Source organism: Ailuropoda melanoleuca, chromosome 6 (assembly GCF_002007445.2).
Source record: "Ailuropoda melanoleuca isolate Jingjing chromosome 6, ASM200744v2, whole genome shotgun sequence".
In the NCBI taxonomy this organism is placed as follows: Eukaryota; Metazoa; Chordata; class Mammalia; order Carnivora; family Ursidae; genus Ailuropoda; species Ailuropoda melanoleuca.
In genome coordinates this window covers 33,220,504-33,237,868 of record NC_048223.1, presented here as the reverse complement: position 1 = coordinate 33,237,868, position 17,365 = coordinate 33,220,504, and the positions used below count along the sequence as shown (strand labels likewise).

The 17,365-nt window shown below is 46.3% G+C and overlaps 1 protein-coding gene across 1 annotated transcript in view; it reads right to left on the bottom strand.

Annotated features, from left to right (window-relative positions):
* The window catches only part of CCDC13 (coiled-coil domain containing 13), a 53,722-nt gene extending 36,629 nt beyond the window's left edge, over positions 1 to 17,093 (bottom strand). The window contains exons 1-3 of the mRNA XM_002925607.4: positions 16,358 to 17,093; positions 3,016 to 3,242; positions 742 to 890 (exon numbers count right to left, since the gene is read on the bottom strand). Of these exons, the coding sequence (XP_002925653.2) occupies positions 742 to 890; positions 3,016 to 3,236 (370 nt within the window). The 5' untranslated portion in view covers positions 3,237 to 3,242; positions 16,358 to 17,093. The remainder of the gene's footprint in view (positions 1 to 741; positions 891 to 3,015; positions 3,243 to 16,357) is intronic.
* Between the last annotated feature and the right edge of the window lie 272 nt (positions 17,094 to 17,365).

Here is a 17,365-nt window from a genome sequence, read left to right as displayed (position 1 = left end):
GTTACACCAACTTTCTGGTTTAGTCAGCTACCTGGGAATTGCTCAGTGAGTATATACAGAACAGAGAACAGTCAGGGCCAAGGTCCCCACCAGATCTGCAGGGCCAAGGTCTAGCTCATAACCACAGAGCCAATGTCCAGCCCACACCCACAGAGCTAAGGTCACCTCCAGGCCCAGAGGCCAACATCCTTACCAACAGAGCCAAAGTCCAGCCCAGACCTGAAGGGCTGAGCCCCACTCTAGACCCTACTGGGTCCTAGGAAATCCCCTCAGAATAGCTACCGTCGCTGTCCCATCTACTTTTCTGGAACAGCAAGTGCTGTGGAGTAAATGCCTACTTCACTGGGGCTTCTTCCCATCCATAACACAATGTCTGAGCCAGAGAGCAAGACCAAATGGACCCTGATGGCCCACCGACGTGCAGCGAGCATCCATGGGGAGCCCCTGTTGTGAATCCTAGCTGGGCCACCGACACTACCCAGAATGCCTGCCGACTGTCCCTGCTGTTCCTGCGCTCCTGTTTCCTGGCACGCTGGCCCCCCAGGCCTGCTCTCTTCATCTACCCTCTCCTTCATTTCCGGGACTCATCTGGACAAGCCTGACCACAGCTGACCCTTGGCACTCTCTCTCGAGAACCTCCCCTCTGGAACCTGCTGGTTGCCCTGCCCAGGGGGCTCCTCGGCGGCTGGGCCAGCTACCGGGACTTCTGGGCAGGGACAGTCACGGCCATGCCTGAGCTACCTGTGAAGGCAAATCTGTCCTCTTCCATTTTCTTTTTGAGATGTTTGATTTCAAAGTCCCTCTCCTTCAGCAGCTTGTACAAGCGCCCGTTTTCATCCACCATCTCCCTGAGCTGCTCTCGAAGGTGTGCAATCTCATCTTCAAGCATCCTACAGGGCAAGGGCAGAATTATAGGGACGGGTGGGCAGGAGACAGGTGTCCACCGCCCAGGTGTGTTGTATCCGGTCGGGCACTAGGTGGTGATAAGAACTGGTCTGTACGAAATGGAAAACGTCAATGGGCAGATTTCAACACACTGTTCTCACAACAGAGTGATTATGCAAGCGCACGCTTGCACGCACACACACACATACACACACGAAAGGAGAGACAAGGTTTGAATAACATTGTTTACCGTGGATTAGAGGGAGGGCTATATAACTGACTGCCCTTCTCCAAGAATCCATACTCCTTCAAGCACCCATGGAACGTGGATAAAAGCGTATTATATGACAGCCCACAAAGGCAATCTTGGCAAATTCCACATAGTGGACATCATACAGGCCATTTTCTTTAATGGCAATTGACTAAAATTAGAAATCAATAGTAAAAAAGGTGGCAAAAATTAAAATAAAGAGCAAGCCCCAAAACCCATCATCTGTTTGGAACTAAAACACACACACACACTCCTAAATTACAAATGGGTTGAGAAGAAATTGTAATGTGTGTCATGAAGCATTTAGAACAGACTGACCGTAGCAGCAATATACATCAAAGCTTGTGACATGCACATAAGGGATACCCGGAAGGACACTGATGTTCGTGACTGCATGTATGTATATATACACACACATTAGGAGACCAAATAGCAATTGCCTAAGCCTTAAGTTGAGGCGAGTCCTCTAGATTTCGGGCAAACCGGGCAGAAAGTCGGAGCGGGTGGCTGGTTTTGTTTATCATGAGTCACCTTGCCAGGCTCTGTTCAGCACTTTAAAACATGAGAAATGCGTGGCTGATGGGTCTGGGATCACTTCTACTGTGAGGCGTGGAACAGGCTCCCTAGGAACAGGTGTGCGGGGAAGCAAGGAAGTTAGAGAAGTTAGAGGGAACAGTAATTAATAGGTAACAACTGATATTATCATGATCATGATCATTATTACTATTTTTAAAGTAGGCTCCACACCCAGCATGGAGCCCAACACAGGGCTTGAACTCACGACCCTGAAATCAAGACCTGAGCCAAAATCAAAAGTTGGATGTTTAACCGACTGAGCTACCCAGGCGCCCCTGATACTATCATTAGTGTTATTACTCTACCAATGGCTCAAGTCTCCACCAATTCCAGTTTCTCTGATTTGGGGAAAGATCATTGGGAAATAGGTCTCGGGTTAACTTAGAGCTCATATTCAGGAGCCATAGGAACTTTGTCCATTATTGAGCAACCTGTATGTTTTTCCCAATTAGCATTTTTTAGCAGAATATTATGAAAATTGAGAAGCCTTGAAAAGTAAAAATCTGAAAATGGAGAAGATAGATTCTGGGCCAAACCAGAAGCAAAGAGTCAACTCAACAACTATTGTGGTTTCTTTTTCTTCTTTTCTTTTTTCTTTTCTTTTCTTTTCTTTTCTTTTCTTTTCTTTTCTTTTCTTTTCTTTCTTTCTTTCTTTCTTTCTTTCTTTCTCTCTCTCTCTCTTTTTTTGCTAGCAGAAAATTTTGTATCAACATAGCCTTCTGCTTCTAATTGCAAGTAAAAATCAACATGCATCTGTGATATTGTTGAATTTAGAGCAAAATGAGAAGATTCTGGACTCCTTTCAACCTTTTCACCATGAAGAACCAAGGAACCCACAAGAGCTTCTTTACACAGGTATGTTTATGGGTTGTTATGTGTCAGGAAAGGAAAACTGGCATAGGAGAACGATTCCAGATGAGAATTTGGAGCAATGATCATTTATGAACCATCAGAGTTATCCAACCAGCTCCTCAGAAACCCAAACACGGTTTTCATGAGAGACTGAATAAGAAAATTCGAGTGAATAAACTACACCCCGATGAGCTTCAAATTTTCCATTTGACTTTAAATGATTTTTAAATATAGTTTATATCAAATTATAACCACAGGAGCACAGATCTATCAGACCCAAGTCTTCAGTAACAACCTGCGTCAAATCCTCTGTGGCTCAACTTATAAAGACACATCTAGTCAACCCTAAGGCCCAGTGGTCTGTGATCAGTTCGCCCCCACCCTCCCTACCTCCCTCCAGTATTCCTGAGAGAGTTCAAACTTGCCTTTACCTCTGTTCAAAGCTGTTTTTCGAGTTTTGCTCCCCAGCCTGGAGAAGGCTGAGGCCATTGGAGATCTCCAAGAGCTCTTTTTGGTCATCGACTTTGATTCCGAGGCTCAGTTCCTTTTCCTTCTGTTTCTCCATCTGCTTCTGTAGCCTTTTGTGCTGCATCTCCTGCATGGCCTTGAACTGGAGCCGTAAGGTGTCCTGTGCACCTTCATCTGCTGCCATCTTGTCCTAGGAGTAGGAAAAGACGCAACTCCTCCAAGTACACATTTCCCGAGAGTGCTCCACACACAGTCAGCTCTGTCTACAGCCTGCAAGTCTGGAGGACCCTGTTTAGCCTTGTGTGGGTACATACAGAAGCTCAGGAGACCCACCCTGACCTCAAATCCCCTGAAAGCCAAAGCTGAGCCAAGCATCCTCCCCGGCACTGAATGTGCCCCCCGACCACGAGTGGTGTCAGAATACTCCCCCCCACCGCTCAGACTCAACACTGTTCTCCTTCCTGTCTCTAAAAACAGTGGCTTTCAACTCTGGCTGGATATAAGACTCTCCTAGGAGCCCCTAAAATATAGCACAGCTTGGGCACAGCATCCTTGCACCAATTGAATCCCAATTTCTGCGACTAGTTCCAGACATCATTACTTTTTAAATTTGAAGTATAATTTACAGATGGTAAATTGCATAGATCCTGAGTGTACAGCTCAATGAATCTTAACAGAAGTGTACATCGCTATGGTGACCACCTAGGTCAAGGTATAGGGTACTTCCTGTTCCCCCAAACAGGCCAACACTCTCCAGGCAGGTGTCCCCCCTTCCCCAAGTAACCACTATTCTGACCTCTGCTATTAAAGATGAGTTTTGTTTTCTTTTTAATTAGTTCTATTGAAGTATAACTCATTGACAATAAAATAGACCATTTTATGTGTGCAAACGAGTCTTGACAAATACATATACTTGTGTAAACCACGACCATCATCGCTGTAGAACATTTCTTTCACATCAAAAAAGTTCCTTTGTGCCCCTTTGCAGTCAGTCTCCCTGCCAGTCCCAACCCCAGGCAAATTCCAGTCTGCTTTTGGTCACTTATGGTTTTGCTTTTTCTAGAATCTCATATAATTGGAATCGCATGGTAGGTCTGTGGTTTGCTTTTGTTTTGTTCTGTGTTTAGTTTTGCTGTTTTGTGTGCATGTGTGCTTAGTACTATCTTCCACAGATTCATCCATGCTGTTGCATGCGTCATAGCTCATTCCTGCTTACGGTTAGGTAGTATCCCATCGTGCAGATATATCCCAGTTTGTTCACACACTCACCTGGTATTGCACACCAGAGTTGTTTCCATTGTCAGCTATTGTGAATAAAGCTGCTATGAACATTCATATACAGGAAAGTCTGTGTGTGAACATAGGTTTGTTTTTTTTTAATTCCCCTTGGGTAAAGACACAGAAGTGGAAATGCCATGTTGCATGGTAAATTTATGTTAGCTTTATAAGAAACTGCTAACTTGTTTGCTAGAGTGACTGTGACACTTTCCATCCCCGCCAGCAGGGTATGAGAGTTCCCGTTGCTCCCCATCCTTGCCAGCATTTAATATGGTCAGTCTCAATTTTAGTCTTTCTGGTGGGTATGGAGTAGGATCTCAGTGTGCTTTCAATTTGCATTTCCCTGATGTCCAATTATATTGATTATCTTATCATGGGCTTACTGGCCATTTCCATTTATCTTCTTTTGTGACATGGTTCTTTATATTTTTTTGGCCCAGTTTTAAATTGCACGGTCTGCTTAGTATTGAGTGGTCAGAGATCCTTATAGATTCTGGGTGGTTTTGTCACTTGAACAGATATGCAGAATTAATCAGAGCACGGAACTGGAGTTTTTAAACAGTCCCCACGTGATTTTAAAGCATAGCAAGGGTTGAGCACCCCTGCCTTAAGCCAAACTGAAGTCACATCATCCACCCACCGTCCAACTAGTCATAAACTTTGTTCATTCTCTCACATCTGCCCCCATATTTCCAGCCCCACAGACACCACTCTCACAATCATGCTCATGGCCACCTCAGGGCCTTTGCACTTGCAGTTCTCTCTCCCTGGAAGGTTCTCCCACCCCTCCCCTGGCCAACGTCCACTTTACTCACTTTTCTCAAATGTCACCTTATCAGAGAGGCCTCTGCACTCTTCTCTTGTAGGAAGCTTTCTTACACTCACTCCCCACACTCCTTACCCTGTGGTATCTTCCTCCCCAGCACCTGGCTTCACCTGACACACTGTATGTTTGTTGATTGCTTCTCTCCCTGTCTGCTAGCCCAACAATGGCAGGCACTGTGTGATGTGCACTGTTGGGCCCTCAGTGCCTAGAATGGGGCCTGGTGTGTAGCAGGCATGAAATGAGTATTTGGTGAACTAATGATGGGTGATTCTGTTCCCAGGACTGCTCAGCAGGTCCCTACTGCCCTGGCTGTCCTCTCCCTCTTCCCCCCTTACTTCTAGGCTAGCTTGCATTGGCCAAGAGACTACTTTCTTTAAAGCACAGCTCTGAGCCTGACACGCCCAGCACCAAAGCGCCTCACTAGATGCCCACCAGCCACAAAACCAAGTCCAAAGGCATTAAAGGCTTTAGAGGATTAAGCCTCTGTCTCTCCTTCCAGCCTATTGTCCCCTCTAGTGTCCCCTTGCTCCTCTATATTACATTTCCCCCTCCCCTAGGCTTAATCCTTGCTGGTTCCCCCAGGCCCAGCACAAATAGCACATCCTTTCCTGACCCTCCAGAAAGAACATGCTCCCTGCTCCCTGCATCTACACCTCTCCACTGTGCTTATCTCCACCCTGTCCACCAGGGCAGTCCCAGAGTCTATACCAAAGGCTTCTTAAACCCAACCCAATATCGAATCTCTGGGGATACAATCTACAAGGACTGATGTCCAGGCCCCAGCCCTGGAGGATTCAATCTAATGAGTCTGGAGTAGAGACCAGGCATGGGGCTGTGTTAGCACTGCCCGGGTGGCTGGGATGTGCTGAGGACTGAGCCTGCAGTCTGACCCTTGAGCCTGTTACAGTAAAAGAGGTGCTGGTGTTACCTTGGAATTCCTTACCAGGTAGCTCGGCCCATTAGAGGAATTGTACAGTAAAGAATTAACTCATCACATCTGGGTTGTCCACACCCCACCCATTCCAAAGAAAGGTTGGACCCTTGACCTGTTCCCAGGAGGTACCCTCTAAGTCTTTGTATATCCTGCCTGGCAACAATGCCCTTCTTTACCTGGGGAACTTGGGCCACTCCAGATGGTCTGTGCTAACAATGTGATTTTATGATGGGGGCCTTGGGCCACACCATGTATCAGCTTGACCTCTAGAGGGGTAGGAAATTGAATGACTAAGGTCAGCCATTCAGGCTGACAGCCATGCCTGTGTGACTGACCCACAGTAAAAACCCTGGATCCCAAGGCTTGGGTGAGCTTCCCTGGCTGGCAGTGCTCCATGCACGTTGTCATGCACTGTTGCTGGGAGAAGCAGGCCCTGACCCTGAGACCCCACTGGGAGAGGACAACCGGAACCTTGTGCCTCATGTCTCCTGGACTCTGCCCAATGTGCCTTTTTCCTTTGCTGATTTTAATCTGTACCCTTTTGTCTTAATTAACTGTATAAGTTCTGTGAGTGCTTCTATCGAATTGTGGATCGACTTGGGGAGCCTCAAACCACAGGAAGCCCTGGATACCTCTGCTGAACGTGCTACAGCCATAGGTAAGTCTCCACTCAGACTTTACGAAACAAGCAGACAACAAACAAAAGGGTTTTTACTGGGGGTCAGTCACATAGGCATGGCTGATGGCCTGTGTGGTTGACCTTAGTCATTCAATTTCCCACCCCATCTTTTGGGACACCCAGGGATATAATGTAACTTAACAATTGGACTCAATGTTATAAACAGGCAAATCAGACTTTTTCTGTAAAGGGCCAGATAGTAAACATTTTGGGCTCTGTGGGTCAGACGGTCTCAGTTCCAAGTACTGCACTCTGCTGTTGAAGCAGATAGTAGCACTGGCAAAGCCGGAGATGGGTGGGTGTGGCTGTGTTCCAATAAAACTTGACTACAAAAACAGGTAGTGGGCTGGATTTGGACTGTGGGCCTTAGCTTGCCAACCCAATCCAGGGGAATTTCACCTGAAAAGGTGTCTAGAGATTGAGCCTATTATTTGAAGATGTAACTAAAGAGTTTAAAAATAAGTTCACCCTGTGATTCCCTATTTCTGTAGATTGCAAGAAGGGACAATCATGTACTTCATTTTCCAAATTGGGTCACCTTGGAGAGTGAAAGGAAGAGCTATTAATAATCATTCTGGGTCAACAGCAACTTGGAGAAGCAACTTGGAGGCTGTGCCCAGGATATAGAGCAGAAGTTCCCACCCCTCCTGCACACTGCAACCACCTGGGGGGCTTTAAAGATAGGGTGCCTGGGTCCCATACCCAGGGCTCCTGATGTCACTGGTCAGGGTGCAGCCTGGGTGTTGGACACGCCGGTCTGGGCTACTGCACACGTAGCCTGGCCCAAGCTGGGACAGAGCCAAGGGTTCAGGGTGAACTTGGCTCTGTGTGAGTCTGGAGTAGTCCTAGACCTCTTTGGGCCTCAATCCCTCTTCAGTAGCAGGAGATGATGACAGGGAGGCCACAGATATGCTGTGAGGGGCAAATGCAAAGCGGGGGTGGGTTGTGTGTGTGGGTGAAGATACTTTGTCAGCTATGCATTGGTAGGAACAAAACATTATTTTTTTCTCCCTTCCTGGTGGTCTCTCTTGGGGACTCCCTTCCTCTTCCTCCTGTCCCACACCCAGATGCTTCCTGTCCCTCACAGTGATGCTTGTGACCCATCAGCAGAAAGCCTTCCCTGGCTGCTGGGCCTGCAGTGACCCACCCCCATGACATGGCTGCTTCTAGCCTCCACAGCCACTCCTTCACATCACAAGGTCACCTCCTCTGCACCTTATCTCCTGCCTGCTCACCCCCGTATCCTCCTAGTGCCTCCCCATCTCTCTGGCTGCCTGCTTCCCACCTTAGCTCCCTGGTACCTCTACTCTATACTGCATATGACCATTTGGGGCCTTTCTAAAACCAGATCTAAGTGGCTCCTATCTCTCCAACACCCTGCCAGGACTCGTGGAGGATACTCTGGCTGGCCCGAGGGCAGCATCCATCCCACATTTTTATTTAACTTTCACAGAATGCTCTGTGAGGATTTGAATTTGTTACCAACACTCAAAGATCTGTAGATTTTAAGTAAATCCAGATTTCCAGCTTCTTTTAAAAGTTTAGAGGTCTGGCCATGCTGGGTCCATAGCCCTGCATGGATAGCAGCTGCTGGGCAGAAGGAGCTCCCTCTGGGCAGGCTATCTTCTTCCATTCAACACCATCCCTACCACTCCCAGACACTGCAACCGGCACATCACTGCTCGTGAATGCTGTTCCTTCTCTTACACCTGCTGGATTCACCCACTTTCGTTTCCCAGCAGCCCCAGCAGATGCTGGGGTTTGTGACTCCTCCTAACGCTCAGGCCTAGAGGCATCTCAGAAGCTTGCTTCAGCCACTCCACCTTCCTGGGATGTGTTCCTCCCCAGGCTTTTCCCCCCTGCCCCTTTCTCCTTCCCATAAACTCCTGTTTAGCCTTGAGGATTCCCCTGGGGGAACTCGGCGGACTCCTAGAACCCCCTGGGCACCCCTTAATCACTAAACTTACCTCAATGTATTATAATTATCTATGGCTTTGTTTCTATTCCTTCCTTTTACTAAGAGGACTCTTAAGGGCAGAGGTCTTATGTCTTATTTTTTAATTCTCAGCATCTTGCTCAGAATGGGCCTTCGATTATGTATAGAATTGTCATTGAATGAACGTAGCAGGTGCTCAAGGATGAAGGGGAAAAAATGAATGAATGAGATAGAGAACAAACTGGTGGTTGCAGAGAGGTGGTGGGAGACGGGCAAAATGGGTGAAGAGGAGTGGTACAGACTTGTAGGTATGGAATGAATAAGTCACGGGATGAAAGGTACAGCACAGGGAGTAGAGTCAATGGTACAGTAACAGCGCTGTATGGTGACCGAAGCTGGCTACACTTACTGTGGTGAGCACAGTATAACACACAGAGTTGTCCGATCAATGTATTTGACATATACCTATCGCCTGAAACTAATATAACATTGTGTCAACTATACTTCAATTAAAAAAAAACTTAAAAATGAATGACTGAGTAAATAAATGAACGAAGAGTAACATGTAAAGCCTTTCTTCTATTCCTGATGTGCACTTGAAGTCACTGGGAACAGGATCTTCTTGGATGCGCACTGTTTCCTGGGCAAATTAATCTCTGTGCTTCAGTTTCCTCATCTGTAAAATGGGATGATAGTCCTTATATACGTCACAGAGTGGCTGTGAGGAGCAAACAAGAGAACGCGTGGAAAGTGTGTGCTACAGGGCTTGGCACAAAGCACTCCTGACAGTTTAGCTCTTATTAATTTTCTCCTCTTATGAAATGGGGCGTCCTCGACCCAATCAAGCCTGTGGGAGACAGACAGCATGTCTGCACTGACAGGGCACCTTTGGTCTACATCAGCCCCCAGGCCATTGGGACCTGCTCTGTGCTGTGCCGGCAACCAGTAGAGATTTGGATGTCCTTGGTCTGGGCTGTGGCCTGGGCATCGGTCCATTTTCATTTTTTTTATTTTGTTTACTTTTTGCATCTATTTTTAATGTTTCCCAGGTGAGTCTAATGACGAGCTAGGCCTGAGAATGAGGGGAGGTAAGTGGTCTGAGAGGCTGGGGAGACCTGCAGGAGAGGCGGCATCCCAGTCAGCCTGAAGCTGAGTGCTAAAGAAACCGGCTTAGCGTGGGGAAAGGGGGTGCCGGGAATGGGGTTGGGGGGAGAGGGCTGTCCTGCCAGAAGATGAGCATGTGCAGAGAGAATGGGACGAGTGTGGGAAACCGAGAAGGGCTCAGGATGGCCAGAGGGCAGGGCAGAGGTTTGGGGAGGGACTGGAAAGAAGGCCTTCTCTGGCCCAACTAAGGGGCCTGAACTTCATCCTGAGGACACTGGGGATGTTCAGAGGGCACAGACAGGATCACACTTGCATTTTGTGAAGCTGGAGGCCTTGCTGGGAAGACGTTTCCAGGAAGGAACAAGGAACGTGGTCCTGAAACAAGGCTGTGGCAGTGGGGATGGAGGATGGGGAACAGTGATGGTGCCAAATGGAAGAGATGGGAGGCAAGGGTGCAGCCTAGAAGGAGAGGGGAGTCTAGCAAGTTTGGGTTTGAGTGGCTGGGGAGATGTGGGTGCAGACAGAGGACTTTTCCAAGCTGCAGGCAAGCCTGGTGCCAGGCACTGCTGAGTTTGAGATTCCCTAGGCTTTCCACATGGAGATGTTGGGTCTGCGGCTCAGACAGGCAGCCTGACCTGGAGCCTCAGGAGTTCAAGACTGGGGTGCGGACAAAATACTGTGGGGAAAAAGTGAGTAGGAGGCTGGGAAGGAGGTGGGAGAGAGGGAAGGGGACGATGGAGGAAGACGAGATGGCCAGGAGCAGATAGAGGTGAGCAGACATAACCAGCTAGAGATGGGGACGGATGGGTAAATCTGAGCAAAGAAGAGGCAGGGTGGGCTGATCAGAGCAGAGGCTGTGGAGGCAGGAAGCTGTAGTTAGGGGCAGTTGAAGGGTGGATGCCAGGGACCTCCTGAGATGGGCCCCAGACCATATTCTTCCTCATCTTCCTAAACAATTTAATTACAAATCAAGGTAGACCCTTGACCAAAGACAACATAGATCTCAGTGGGGGTGCTGATTCCCAGGAAGCAGAAAGGAAAACCTGTACTTTTTAAAAGCAAATAACAATAATGCTCAGGCTAAATTTTTCAAAACATCCCTTGGGCCCTGCCTGATTCCTGACTACCTCATGACGATGTGGCTGGTGTACATTAAACACAGGAGCAAAAATATGCCTGTTCTTTATATCTTGGGGAGTCCGGATGAAAGAATGGAAGACTTTCTGTCACCTTCTACCTACCCTCAACATAGAAACTGTTATGCTCATCTCTGAATCTTGTCTCTGCCGTATAAGCCAGCATGGATGGCTATGCAGTGGGTGCTAAATTAACATGTGTGCCATGAATGAATAAAGGAACCACAGCAGCAATTTAGGCCTTAGAGCAAACAGCACTAAAGACACTCAACTTGATTTCATTTGGTCCTGCAGAATGTGGGTTAAAGGTCACTCAGCACATATGTATTGGCATTGCACAGAGAGCTACGGATAGCTCTCTTCTTATGGAGCTTATAGTCTGGTGGAGGAGACAGACACTGATCAAATGATCACATAAAAAAGCATTAATAGATAACTGGGATGCTCTGAAGGAGATACATAGGGTTGAGAGTCTCTATCAGGGAGTTTGACATAGTCTGGGAATCCAGGAGAGCAATGCCAAGGAAGTGAGCTGAGACCTGAGGTACGAGTAAGAGTTAAGTAGAGGAAGAGCATTTGGGGCAGAGGGATAGCAGGTGCAAAGGGTCTGCGGCAAAATGAAAATGATCAGTGCTCTCTACTCCCCCTGCACATCTAATCCATCAGCAAATTCTCTTGGTCTACATTCAAAATATACCCAGAACCTGAGCACTTCCCACCTCCTGATCCTTACTGTAGCCTCCTAATTCCTGTCCCTACATCTGCCCTTGCCCCCAACCGCACGGTCTCTTCTCGACACATTGGCCAGAGTAACCCTGCGAAAACGTACGTCAGACCATGCCCACCTCAGCATAAAAATAGGGCCCGGTGTAATCCGGTTCCTCTGCCAACTCATCTTTCATTAGCAAGGACACATCAAACTCACAGACTTTTCTGCTGGCTGTTCCTCTGCTGGAATGTTCCTCCCCAGGTGCTTACATTTAGTTACAGGATTTTTGTTGTTGTTGTTGATTCTTTGGGGTTTTCTACATAGACAATGAGGTCGTCTGAGAATAAGACAGTTTTCTTTCTTCCTTTCCAACCTGTAATGGTTATTTTTCTTCTCCCACTACCAGACAGGTAGACAGATGTCTATTCAAAGGGTATCTTCTTAGGGACACCTTCCCTGCCCACCCTACCTAATACTGCATTCCCTTCTTCTTCCGCCCCTTGAACTCCCTCTCCCCTGCCCATGTTTGTTTTTCTCTATCACACTTTTCACCATCTTATATACAGAACATTCTACTTGTTTATCATCTATGTTCTCCAACCAGTATGTAAGCTACCTGAGAGGGCACGTTTTAATCTGTTCTGTTCTTTGCCGTGTTGTAGACCTGCAACAGTATTTAGCACACAGTAGGTGTCCAGTAAATATTTCTGGAAAAATGACAGAATTTGGCCTTTCTTAGTCTAACCATCTTTGGTAACCAGCTGTATCTGTGAACATGCTATTCATAAGTAATTGTAACGAGTGCTTAGACAAGCATTATCTTTTAAAATCCATCTTAATAACATTTCTGTCTTCTACGCGTGGTGCTCTGGGGCATGCCCAGGGTCTTGTTACTTGCTCTGGACTTAAGCAGTAGAAGTGGAGGTGCAGAGAGTCAAAAGTTAAAGCTGAACAGAACTTCGGACATGTGAAGAGTTTAGAAGCTGTCATTCTTATCCTCACAATAAGGAAAAATCTAAACTAAAAATTAACAACTGGAAATCAATGGAACTCAGAATCATTAGACAATAGAGGTCACAAGGCAAAGTGCTCCCTGAAAACTGGAGAGCTAGGTGAATATAGAGAATCACAGTTTACTGGGAGCAGAAGCCTGCAGCTAGAGTCAATATCAATAGACACGCTGACCTGTAATTGATGAATTGTTGGGGGTTTCCTGTGGACTAGCTGGCAGTTTTAAAACTCCAAGGAGTCTAGTTCTTTGGGGACCCTCATACTTTTATGATTTTTACCCCCAGGAATCCTACCAGATTCTCACTGTGAAAATCAGAGGAAAATCTGTTCCTGCTTCTGGCAGTGGGAGAGCAAAAGTAACCATTATAGGCCAGAAAGAAAAAAAAAATAAAACTGTCTTATTCTCAGATGACATGATTGTTTATGTAGGAAATCCCAAAGAATCAACAAAAAGAACAACAACAACAACAAAAAAATCCTGAAACTAGCAAGCAACTATAGCAAGGTTGCAGGACACAAGGTTAATAAACAACAGTCAATTATTTCCCTACATACCGGCAAAGAACAACTAGAAATTGAAATTCAAATGTAACACCATTTACATCGACACAAAAAATGGAAATACTTTAGTATACATCTAACAAGATACATAAAAGATCTGTATGAGGAAAACTATAAAACTCTGATGAAAGAAATCAAAGAAGAACTAAATAAATATTCCATGCTCATGGATAGGAAGGCTTCACTACAGTTAAGATGTCAGTTCTTCCTCCAAACAAACAAACAAAGATGTCAGTTCTTCCCAACTTGATCTATAGTTTCAACACAATCCCAGTCAATATCCCAGCAAGTTACTTTGTGGATACTAACAAACTGATTCTAAAGTTTATATGAAAAGGCATAAAACCTAGAATAGCCAACACAATTTTGAAGGAGAAGAACAAAATTGAAGGACTGATGCTACCCAACGTTAAGACTCCTTATAAAGCTAAAGAAATTAAAACAGTGTAGTACTGGGGAAAGAATAAATTGATCAATGGAACAGAACTGAGAGAACCCAGAAATCAGACCCACACAAATAGAGTCAACTGATCTTTGAAAAGAAGCAAAGGCAATTCAATAGTCTTTTTGACAAATGGTGCTTGAACAACTGGTCATCACATATAATGAAATGAATCTAGAAACAGACCTTAAATCTTTCAAAAAATTAACTCAAAATGGGTCATAGACCTAAATGTAAAATGAAAAACTATAAAACTACTCGAAGATAGTCTGGGAAAAAATCTAGATGGCCTTGGGTTTGGCCATGAGTTTTAAGATACAACACCAAAAGCATGATCCATGAAAGAAAAAATGGATTAGTTGGACTTCATTAAAATTAAAAACATCTGGGGCGCCTGGGTGGCACAGCGGTTGGGCGTCTGCCTTCGGCTCAGGGCGTGATCCCGGCATTATGGGATCGAGTCCCACATCAGACTCCTCTGCTGTGAGCCTGCTTCTTCCTCTCCCACTCCCCCTGCTTGTGTTCCCTCTCTCGCTGGCTGTCTCTATCTCTGTCAAATAAATAAATAAAATCTTTAAAAAAAAATTAAAAACGTCTGCTCTTCAAAAGCCACTGTTAAGAAAACGAAAAGCCCAGCTGCAGTCTGGAAGAAAACTTTGACTGCAGGACACATATCTGATAAAGGACTGCATGCAAAATATACAAAAGAACTCTTAAAACTTAACAATACGAAAACAACCCAATTAAAAAGTGAGCAAAAGATCTGAATGCACATCTTACCAAAGAAGATATACAGATGGCAAAAAAGCATATGAAAAGATGTTCAACATCATATGTCGTTAGGAATAGCAAATTAAAACAACAATGAGATACCACTACACACCTACTAGAATGGATAAAATCCAAAATACTGACAACACCAAATGCTGACAAGGATTTGAAGCAACAGGAAATTTTATTCATTGCTGGTGGGAATGCAAAATGGTACAGCCACTTTGGAAGACAGTTTGGCAGTTTCTTGCAAAGCTTACCACAGTCTTACCAAATGATCCAACAATCATATTTACCCAAATGTGTTGAAAAGTTATGTCTACACAAAAACCTGTAAGTGAATATTTATAGCAGCTTTATGCATAATTACCTAAAATGAGAAGTAACCAAGATATCCTTCAATACGTGAAAAGATAAACAAACTGGTACAACTATACAAGGGACTATTGCTTAGTGATGAAAAGAAATGAGCTATTAAGCCATGAAAAAAATGTTAGCTGTGAAGGAAAGTTAAATGCATATGGCTATGTGAAGAAGCCAGTCTGAAAAGGCTACATTCTGTATGATTCCAACTATATGACATTCGGGAAAGGGCAAAACTACAGAGAAGTAAAAAGATCAGTGGTTGCCAGGGTTTGGGAAGAGGGAAAGAGGGATGAACAGTGGAGCACAGGGGATTCTTAGGGCAGTGAAACTCTTCGGTAAGATACTTTAATGGTGGATACTTGACATTATGCATTTGGCAAAACCCACAGAACTGTACAACACACACATTGACACAACCCCTAATGTAAACTATCGACTTTTTAAGTTAATGACATATAGATGTATCAGTAGTAACAATGTTCCACACCAATGCAAGATGTTAATAATGGGGAAAAGGGAGGAGTATATAGGAACTCTGTATTTTCTGTTCAATGTTTCTGTAAATCTAAAACTGCTCTAAGAAATAAAGCCTATTAATTAATTTTTTTTAAAGTTAAAGCTAAGTCTGCATGGAAGGAACTCTCCACTCAGGAAAGAGTTGGAGCCAAGGGATGGGGAGAGTGGCACCCACCCACCAGGTTGCTTACTGCAGCAAAGCAAAGTCTCAGAGGCAGTTGAGCACTGGAGACAGAGACCAGGCAGGAAGAGCTGAGGCCCCTTCCAGGCATGTGCCTCCTCTGCCCCCACCGGCCTCCCTCTTCCTTCTCCCTCTCTCTTTTCTTTATGTTCTCCTAGAGTATTCCCAGCAACAGTCTGGGGTCCTGGAGGGGTGTAGAGGAGAAGCCCAAGAGATTCCTAGCTGGGAGCCCTGTGCACTGACTGCCTGTCAGGCCCACATCAACGTAGGGACCGGTTTGGGAGTGGGGCTGGGGCGCAAATGTCTGGTTGGCCGGGCGGGAGTCCCACTCTGAGGGGACTCGCTCGTCCGGGTCTCGGTCCCGTGGGGGCCGGCTCTGAATCGGGAATATGCGGGAAGTGGATACCAGCAAGTCGCTTAGTTCCCGCTCCGCCCCTCCGTACTGTGCAGCAGGGCTCTGTAGCCGAGAACCAGAAGAGGGTGCTGGTCCGACGGACCTGGGTCTGAGCGCTGACCATGCCACCGACTGTGTGACTTTGGGCAGGTGACCCACTCTCCGCACCCCACTAACTCCTGTACCCTACGGAAATGAAGTGTCTGTTTGGAGAGGCGAGGTGGCTGTAAGCGGAGATTCTCTGATGACTATCAGAAAAATGGAAAATAACAAGTGTTGATCAGGATGTGGAAATGAAGTGGGGAGAGACCTCGCTCGCCAGGCAGGCAACGAGCATCGGGCCAGCGGCAGGGCAGGGCGCCCGGGCGAGCTTGCGCGCTCCGACTCAGGTCCAGGCCCCCCCCAGAAGCTGCGGGTTCCCCCGGCTTCAGCTGGGACCCTCCGCCCGTCCCCGCACTTACAGCTGTCACTCGGCTCCTCACTTCTAAGGCCAGAGCAGCTCTGTCTCTTCCGGACGCTTGCACGCGCTGCCCCAGCAACCGTCACCAGGGAAACCAGCACCGCTGTATGCGTAACGTCACCACGTGACTACGGAGGCCGAGGGGGCTCCTGGAGCTGGAAAAGTCGAGGTGGCAATCGTGGCCCAGGTTGAAGTGTGGGAATGGGAGTGGTGGGCTGGGTGGGAAAAGGCGTCGTGTGCCTGAGACTGTAAAGTTGGTCCAGTCATCCGAGTCTGGAACATATATTTTAAAAGTTTCGTGGGCCAAACATTCTGCGCAGAGATGCACATTCAGTTGTCCTCTAAGGGACCTGAAAAATGAATCATCCCACCACGAAATTTAACGCATTCAGAATGCCTTTGAAAAATGTGGGGGCGGGCGCCTGGGTGGCTCAGTGGGTTAAGCCTCTGCCTTAGGCTCAGGTCATAATCTCAGGGTCCTGGGATCCGGTCCCACATCATGCTTCTTGCTCATCGGAGAGCCTGCTTCTCCCCACTCCGTCTCCTCCCCACTGCTGATGCTGTCTCTCTCTCAAACAAATAAAACCTTTAAAAATATATACGAAAAAGAAAAATGGGGAAAATTGTGTTGTGACGGTGAGTGAAAAAAAGCAGGACACAAAATAGTAATTGCTAAAGTTATTTTTTTTATTATCTTTTTAAAAAGATTTTATTTATTCGACAGAGATAGAGACAGCCAGCGAGAGAGGGAACACAAGCAGGGGGAGTGGGAGAGGAAAAAGCAGGCTCATAGCGGAGGAGCCTGATGTGGGGCTCGATCCCAGATCGCTGGGATCGCGCCCTGAGCTGAAGGCAGACGCTCAACCGCTGTGCCACCCAGGCGCCCCAAAGTTATGTTTTTTAAAACAAACAAGACTGTGAGGAATACATAGAAATATTAGAAAATTGTTATATTTGGGTGGTGGAATTATAGTGCTGTTTTTATTTTTGCATTTTAGGGGATTTTAAA